This window comes from Triticum urartu, chromosome 7A (assembly GCF_056163025.1).
Source record: "Triticum urartu cultivar PI428250 chromosome 7A, HENAU_Tu73, whole genome shotgun sequence".
NCBI lineage: Eukaryota > Viridiplantae > Streptophyta > Magnoliopsida > Poales > Poaceae > Triticum > Triticum urartu.
The window spans coordinates 236,366,665-236,375,686 of record NC_141879.1 but is presented as its reverse complement, the minus strand read 5'-3'; the positions used below and the strand labels follow the sequence as shown (position 1 = coordinate 236,375,686).

At 47.1% G+C, this 9,022-nt stretch overlaps 2 protein-coding genes across 2 annotated transcripts; one reads left to right on the top strand and one right to left on the bottom strand.

Annotated features, from left to right (window-relative positions):
- Window positions 1–502: 502 nt before the first annotated feature.
- Window positions 503–4,583, top strand: LOC125519667 (heat shock protein 81-1). Its single transcript, XM_048684398.2, has 3 exons — window positions 503–791; window positions 1,661–2,083; window positions 2,835–4,583. Exons 1-3 carry the CDS (start codon window positions 666–668, stop codon window positions 4,386–4,388), a joined length of 2,103 nt encoding a protein of 700 aa, XP_048540355.2. The 5' UTR covers window positions 503–665; the 3' UTR covers window positions 4,389–4,583.
- A 1,029-nt stretch (window positions 4,584–5,612) lies between these two features.
- LOC125519668 (pentatricopeptide repeat-containing protein At2g22410, mitochondrial) lies at window positions 5,613–8,443 on the bottom strand. The gene is made up of 2 exons (XM_048684399.2): window positions 6,704–8,443; window positions 5,613–5,828 (listed from the first exon to the last, which is right to left on the bottom strand). Exon 1 carries the CDS (start codon window positions 8,417–8,419, stop codon window positions 6,704–6,706), a length of 1,716 nt encoding a protein of 571 aa, XP_048540356.2. The 5' UTR covers window positions 8,420–8,443; the 3' UTR covers window positions 5,613–5,828.
- Window positions 8,444–9,022: the final 579 nt, after the last annotated feature.

Genomic DNA, 9,022 nt, shown 5'->3' with positions numbered 1-9,022 from the left:
TTTTTTTAACCTCTGGACCTCTTTGCACTTTTTTATATTCAAAATTATTAAAAGCATGAATGAATTTATCTGATCGCAGAACAAATAATCAGTTTTACTCAGACGAACAGGAAAACAAACACTAAACCAACACCATGAGAAAACACGTAGAAAATCTTACTGTATATTTATTTACGGTGTGTTAGCAACCATATGGTATTGGCAATTGGCATGGCTCGGCGTGCTAAATATGGAACCGCAAAAGGAAAATGAGTTCCAATTACGGAGTCCTTTTTTTAGAGTCTCTGGGGTCCTTTATTAAACTCACTCCCTCGGTCCCTCCGATCTCCGGAACGTTCCAGAGTACTATAGTAGGAGCACAATAAAAAAACCAAAACCGCAAGGCGCCTAAGCCCAGCCAACTGACATGCGGGCCACACCATCCCAAGTCGCCGGGCCCAACGACCCGTCGTCCCCCCAACCCCCCGTCGTCTCCCCTTCCCGCACCTGGCAGAACGTTCGAGAACCCCTCTTCCGACTATATAACCCTGGCCCCGGCGCCCGCCCCCTCCAACCTTGCGTCCCAGAACCCGAGAACCCCTGCTCCAGAGCCCTAACCCTAAGCCATCTCCTCTCCTCCCAACCCCAGCGCGCGCGTTCCAGGAGCTTCCGGTGCCGGCGGCGCCATGGCTTCGGAGACCGAGACCTTCGCCTTCCAGGCCGAGATCAACCAGCTGCTCTCGCTCATCATCAACACCTTCTACTCCAACAAGGAGATCTTCCTCCGCGAGCTCATCTCCAACGCCTCGGATGTAAGCTCCCTCCCCCGCGCTCCCCTGTAATGCTGTGATTCGCGGCTCTGTTTAGATCCGTGCGCGATAGGGCCCTTTGCCGTACCGATGTTCAGTAGATCGGGTGCGTTTGTCGGTTCGCGCCGGTTAGTGCATCGGATTTCAAATCCATCGACGAACCTGCGGTTTGTGCGATGTTCTGTTGTCTGTGAGTAGGACGTGGCTACACATTTGTTTGTTCTCTGTCCTGTTGCACGTGCGAGTCTCCATAATTAGAGCTAATTGACTGTTATAAAAGCTTAGGAAACATCATTACTTGCATCGTAAGTTTCCATGTATGTGCTAGTGAGTAGTATAACGTAGATGTGCATTTGTTTGTTCTCTGTATGTACTGTCGCACGTGCAGATCTACATGATTGAGCTAATTGTACTGTCCTAGAAGCTTAGGAAACGCTCACTGGAATATATGTTTGTTTATTCTCTGTACAGTCGCACGTGCAGATCTTCATGGTTAGAGATTATTGGACTGTTATAAAGGCTTAGGAAACGCTCCCTTGAATTATAAATTTTCCTATAGGCGGACAGGCTTTATAAAATGTGAAACAATCCCATGACTAGATTGCCTGTGTGCTAATTTTGTTGGATCTGTGTTTAAATTCGAATTCCTAAGTAGCTTTGCATGGTTGTAGCATAGCTTTTCTGATTCAAACTAGATTTGGATGGTTGGTAGGTTATTGCGTATGTAATCTACATCTATGTTAAATAAAAAATACAGGCTGATTCTACTGTAATGCATTATTAGTCAAAACTTTGATTTATGTTTGCATTATTTACTAGTTTAATCTGTGAGACTCACACTACATTGTGTATTTGGGTGCTTTGTTGTGCAGGCGTTGGATAAGATCAGGTTTGAGAGCCTGACTGACAAGAGCAAGCTGGATGCTCAGCCAGAGCTGTTCATCCACATAATCCCTGACAAGGCCACGAACACACTCACGCTTATTGACAGTGGTATTGGTATGACCAAGTCAGACCTTGTGAACAACCTTGGTACCATTGCAAGGTCTGGCACCAAGGATTTCATGGAGGCACTGGCTGCTGGTGCTGATGTGTCCATGATTGGTCAGTTTGGTGTCGGTTTCTACTCTGCTTACCTCGTTGCTGAGAGAGTCGTTGTGACCAGCAAGAACAACGATGACGAGCAGTATGTGTGGGAGTCCCAGGCTGGTGGTTCCTTCACTGTGACACGTGATACTACTGGAGAGCCCCTTGGAAGGGGTACTAAGATCACCCTCTACCTCAAGGATGATCAGGTACAAAACTCAAAAGTCTTCCCATTATTTACTTTCTCATGCTACCTGTTCTGGGTACACTTGGTAGGGTACTGTTAGATTGAAATGCTGTTCATGTTACTTTTGTTCAAACTTCCCATGTTTCTGTGAATGTACTGTTAGATTGAAATGCTGTTCATGTCTTACTTTTGTTTCTATGCTCTGGGGTTGTAATGGAAGGGCGTACCTGTTCTTGTTGATTAATGATGCACAGTTTTGGGAGGGTTCTGTAGGGTAATTCATTTGCTGCTGAAACTTGAGTTGTATACTGATCATAGTGCTATGTTTTTGGCATGTCTGTAGTTGAGTTTAATTGTTTACCCTTATAGATTCAGTTAGTATAATTGTTACTATGGCTTTGTTGTGATCATATATGTCTGTTGCAGTTGAATTTGATTGTTTACCGTTGTTCTAGATTGTATAATTGCTGGCATGAATCCCTTAAAATGAGCCATTACTGTTGTCATTGCATGAAATTGGACCAGTATAATTAGTGCCATCCTAGATTGTTGATGCTAGCTAGTTTCTACTACTACTGTTTTTGTTAGTACTGCATTTGTGCCAAGTGGCTTAGGCCATTTGGGCCGACCTCAACTCATGTGCTATTTTTACTTTGGGACATTCAAAATCATAGTGCTATGTTTTTGGGATGTAGCACCTTTCATTGATGCTAATGGGTATTTTTAACTGAGGCATGTGACTTGTCCCTGACAATTTAACTATTGTTCTGCAGTTGGAGTACCTTGAGGAGCGTCGCCTCAAGGATCTGGTGAAGAAGCACTCTGAGTTCATCAGCTATCCCATCTCTCTCTGGACGGAGAAGACCACTGAGAAGGAAATTTCTGACGATGAAGATGAGGATGAGAAGAAGGATACTGAGGAGGGCAAGGTTGAGGAAATTGATGAAGAGAAGGAAGAAAAGGAGAAGAAAAAGAAGAAGATCAAGGAGGTTTCTCACGAGTGGAACCTGATCAACAAGCAGAAGCCCATCTGGATGAGGAAGCCTGAGGAGATCACCAAGGATGAGTATGCTGCCTTCTACAAGAGCCTGACAAACGACTGGGAGGAGCACCTTGCCGTCAAGCACTTCTCGGTGGAGGGTCAGCTTGAGTTCAAGGCCGTCCTCTTCGTTCCCAAGAGGGCCCCCTTTGACCTCTTTGACACCAGGAAGAAGCTCAACAACATTAAGCTCTATGTGCGCCGTGTCTTCATCATGGACAACTGTGAGGAGCTGATCCCAGAGTGGCTGAGCTTTGTCAAGGGCATTGTTGACTCTGAGGATCTTCCCCTCAACATCTCTCGTGAGACACTCCAGCAGAACAAGATCCTCAAGGTCATCAGGAAGAACCTTGTGAAGAAGTGCATCGAGCTCTTCTTTGAGATTGCTGAGAACAAGGAGGACTACAACAAGTTCTATGAGGCTTTCTCCAAGAACCTCAAGCTCGGCGTCCATGAGGACTCCACCAACAGGACCAAGCTTGCTGAGCTCCTGAGGTACCACTCCACCAAGAGTGGCGATGAGCTTACCAGCCTCAAGGACTATGTGACGAGGATGAAGGAGGGCCAGAACGACATCTACTACATCACCGGTGAGAGCAAGAAGGCTGTGGAGAACTCTCCCTTCCTTGAGAAGCTGAAGAAGAAGGGCTACGAGGTGCTGTACATGGTTGACGCCATTGATGAGTACTCCATTGGCCAGCTCAAGGAGTTTGAGGGAAAGAAGTTGGTCTCTGCCACCAAGGAGGGCCTGAAGCTTGATGACAGCGAGGAAGAGAAGAAGAGGAAGGAGGAGCTCAAGGAGAAGTTCGAGGGGCTCTGCAAGGTGATCAAGGAGGTGCTGGGCGACAGGGTCGAGAAGGTGATTGTCTCTGACCGCGTCGTCGACTCGCCGTGCTGCCTGGTCACCGGCGAGTATGGCTGGACCGCCAACATGGAGAGGATCATGAAGGCCCAGGCCCTGAGGGACACGAGCATGGGCGGCTACATGTCCAGCAAGAAGACGATGGAGATCAACCCGGAGAACGCCATCATGGAGGAGCTGCGCAAGCGCGCCGACGCGGACAAGAACGACAAGTCTGTCAAGGACCTGGTGATGCTGCTGTTCGAGACCTCCCTGCTCACCTCTGGCTTCAGCCTCGACGACCCCAACACGTTCGGCACCAGGATCCACCGGATGCTCAAGCTGGGCCTGAGCATCGACGAGGACGAGGAGGCTGCTGAGGCTGACACGGACATGCCGCCGCTGGAGGAGGACGCCGGCGAGAGCAAGATGGAGGAGGTCGACTAGGCGTGTGCATTTGCTTGCTATCCGAGTACTAGAGCTAGCTTATCTTTTGGGTTACTGTCGCGTGGTCGGTTTGTCTTTTGTGGTTTACTGTGCCTAGCCTGCCCTAATGGGGCTAGGGGAGTGGTCTGTGGAGTCCCCGGAACTGCGTATCGTAATCGTTGCTTATATATATCATCTTTAGTGCTTTCGAGTTAATTTTTGCTCACTTTGCTTTCTGCTGGCCTTCTCGTCCTTTTTTCATTTCATTTGCGAATCCCGTATTTAAAGCTCTTTCTCGAGTTTGGTGCTGACTTGTTCTTATGATTAGAATTTATATCTCTTTCAGTTGTGAATTAGAGTCGAGCAGCTGAAACTGAGTACTTGAAATGTGATCTACACAAGAAGCCTTGGGCTGCTTTTAAAACTTACTTGAAATGTGATAAGCCTGAATATATGGCTTTCTTGTGTAGAAAGAAAGTGACTCCTGCAGCTTACGTTGATTCCTGATCTGTGGCTGGGAGTGGTTATGTTTTTACTGCCTCCTGGATGGCCCAACCAGTACAATTCTGTATCTCCTGGCCAGTATTCGAAAGTCAATTGATTTGCCCTCATCAGCAGGATCGAAAAGAACCAAATTTTGTTGTAAAGATTGCCAGGATCTAATTTTGAGAATCTCATCCTCTAAAAGAATTACGGATGGCCCAACATTACAGAACAGAGACAGTTATCTGCAAGAAGAGAAGCTCTGTTCGATGTCAAATTCAGATATGAAGCGCATAGAGCAGCCGAACACGTTTAACAGAAATTTCTAATGGTCTCAACTCCAATATTCACCGTTTAAATTCAAATCCCATATGAGATGGTTTAGGCTTTTGCAACAAATTCAAACCTATCACATCGAGCTGGATGACCCCGGCAATTTCCTGATTGTGCACTTCTGAAGAACACGCCTTGCATCTAAAGCCAAGTCTGGTGCTGCATATGACCTGAAAGACTTTTTTCTTGGTGGCGCCTGAGCTTTATTTTAAGAATCCCTGGCTCCATGACAGTGCTCAATTGAGCTACAAGCCAACTTTTGTGCCATCGTTACAATCTGAGAAATGAGCCTGAGCTGCGCAGTTATGTGCCCGACATTGAACTCCTTTTCTTCTAGAAAAAGAAAGCAACTGGTAAATGAGGGCTCACCAGGTCACTGATATGTTTTGGTGAACATCAAAGAGAAAACTTGCTCTTCTAAAAACTTGCCTGGGCTGGTAGCCTGAATGAATAATGGAAATTGCCTTGTCGCTGTTCTCTTTCAAGTCGAATGAATATGCCAATTCCTGTTGTTGTTTCTGTTGACAGGGAGTTAGTCGTTCCATTCCTCGAGTAAGTTGCATGAAGATTCAGAAAATCCTGACAGACTCCACTCTGACTCCTTTCTTTGATATAGCTCTTGGCGGTGTCAGCACAGGCTCCATGCTGTTGAACGTTGAAGGTTGACATCATTTTAAGATGGTGTCCGTTGGCATTAGTCCTAAATATTCTCGGAAAATTTGTAGTCCTAGATATACCGCTAGAAGAATGGGAGTTCTGCTAGAAGAAATACGAGAAGAATCTGCAGTTTATACAGTTAAAAGAATACAGCTACATGCTGTTGAACGTTGCAGCAGTTTCTCAGTTGGAAAGTATAATTCTGAATGAATACGTCCTGTATTCTCTCAAATATATTTCGTGGCCAGTATTCCAAAGTCCATCTCCCCTCAAAGTAATTATAGAATCATATCTTTAGGAAAAAAATCAATGATTTTCCCTCAGACATCCACATGAGTATATATGTGCTTGCGTATATTACTCAGACGTCTTGGCGTGATCCTCCAACTAACCATAGCAAAAAAGATACATGATATTTGTGTTTGCAGCTTTACTATTTCTTCTGGCGTCAGCCAGGGCAACTCACTAATTTTTGCTTAGAATTCAGCAGGATCGAAAAGAACCAGATCATATTCACATTAACATCAGCTGAAATTTGGAAATGTTACTGTACAGATTGCGAGGATGATACAACCAATTTTTGAGAAGCTAATCCCATCAGTGAAATTTGGTAAGTTCAATTCCTATTCTACAAGAATTACAGATGACCAATACTCCAGAACAGAGAAACGGTTATCTGCAAGAAGGGACAAGCATATGTTCTGTTTGATCTCAAATTCAGATATGAAGCACACAGGGCAGTTGAACACTTTTAACAGAAATTTCTAATGGTCTAGTCCCAATACCAATAGGAAGGACACCATTTAATGCTAGAGAATGCAGCCCTATATGCAATGGCTTAAGCTTTTGCAATAAATTCATACCTATCGCATCGAGCTGGATGATCCTGGCAATTTCCTGATTGTGCACTTCTGAAGAACACGCCTTGCATCTAAAGCCTCTCCCCATTTGCCAGCAGCAGCATAAACGTCTGATATCAAGACATGGCAGCCAGCCTGCCGTGTGTTGAGACCAATAATTTCACTCTGGACTCTTTCAGCCACATCAAATCTCTTGTGCATTCGACAGGCACCTAGTAGTGCGCCCAAAATCATGACATCTGGGGCCATCGGCATGCTCCTTATCAGCTCCTCTGCCTCTTCAAGAAGCCCTGCCCGGCCTAACATGTCAACCATGCAGCCATAATGCTTTGCCTCTGGCTGCACTCCACAATTAGATGATGACATGCTCTGAAAGCACCGTCGACCCTCATCCACCAGCCCGCTGTGGGCACAAGCAGTCAGCACACCAACGAACGTTACGTCATTCGGTTTCTCTCCTGACCTCTTCATCTGCTCAAACACATCAATGCAATCCTGAACATCACCATTCACTGCCAACCCAGTGATGAGCGCATTCCAGGCAGAGACATTCTTCTGGTCCAAGGAGTGGAAGATTTTGACAGCCATGTCAGTTTTCCCACACTTGGCATACATGTCAACGAGAGCAGCACCGAGATTGAAGTCATTGTCAAGCACCATCTTGTGCTTGTCAATGTAAGTGTGAGCCCACCTCCCTTCTTCCAGAGCTGTTAAATGTGCACATGCTGAGAGCACGCTCACCATGGTCACCTCATTAGGACGGGCACTGCTCTCGCTCTGCATTTCCCTGAACAGCTCAAGGGTTTCCGTGTAGCGTCCAGCCTGTGCATACCCAGAAATCATGCACGTCCAGGAAATCACATCTTTCTCCGGCATCACATCAAACAGCTTCCGTGCACCATCCATCTCACCGTTCACTGCATACCCCCGGATCATTGTGTTCCACGATACCAGATTCCGTACCGGCATCTCATCAAACATCTTCCTAGCCAGTGGCAGTAGCCCATGCCGCGTGAATCCTGTTATCATCGAGTTCCATGTCACAATGTTCCTCCCAATGGCCGGCATCTCATCGAACATTTCCCTGGCCACATCCAACTCGCCAGAACCGGCGTATGCCCCAACCATCGCGCTCCAGGACACCCCATTCCTCTGCGGCATTTCCTCGAACATCATCCGGGCGTTCCCGATGTCCCCGCACTTCACATAGCCACCGAGCACCGTGTTCCAAGACACCACGTCGGTGACCCCTGAGCACGAGTCGAACACCTCCCGCATGGAAACCGTGTCTCGGAAGGCGGCGTACATCGCGAGGAGCGCGTTGACGACAAAGACGTCGATCAAGAAGCCGCGCCGGACAGCCTGCGCGTGCACCTGCGCGCCCGTGCGCGGGAAAGAGGCGAGCCTGGACGCCGACTTGAGGAGGGAAGGGAAGGTGAATCGGTCGGGAGTATCGCCAGAGCGGAGAATGGAGGAGAAGGCGGCGAAGGCGATGCGAGGAGACGGGGAGGTTGCGGAGGCTCGGATGAGCAGGTTGTGGAGGAAGATGCATGAGGAGGGGAAGAGCGGGAAGTAGAGGCTGGAGAGGGAGGCGGCGAGGTGGGGGTGGGAAGGGAGGAGGGGCACGATGCGGCGGAGGTGGGCGGTGTTGCGGAGGAGGTCGCCGGAGACGAGGAGGCGACCAAGGAGGAGAGGGAGGAGGCGAGGCGGCGGTGCCATTCCGTTTTGAGTTTGGCCGCGGAGGGGAATTTTTGTACCACGAAAAATTGAGAGCTCTGACAAGCTTAACCGTTCAATTGGTATCTGACGGCTTAGAGTAGGTCTCGAAGGGGGACAAATAGCCGATTGCTACGCATCTGCCGGTTGATTTTTAAAAGATCAGATCGAACCGCAAACCGTCTGATTATACTATGTCACAAGAGGGCTGCTACGCGTCGGCCGATGAATCTTTTTAAATGACTCGTCACCTCGTGGGTCATTGAATCTAATCAATAGCGATTGAACATCTTTTGCTTTGCAACAAAGATCGTGTTGCAGAAATTTACAACATAGGTGGCGTTGCAGAATTTTTTTGCAACATAAGTTGTGTTGCGAGTTTTTTTGCAACATAGATTATATTGCGGGATTTTTTGCAATATAGGTTGTGTTGCGGTATTTTTTTTCTCTATCTTCACTTTTCTCTGCAACAAGGGTAGTGTTGTGGAAGAATTTTTGCAACATAGGTAATGTTGCAGAAAACATATACTCCCTCTGTCCCAAAATAAGTGACTCGACTTTGTACTAGCTTTAGTACAAAGTTAGTGCAAAGTCGAGTCACTTATT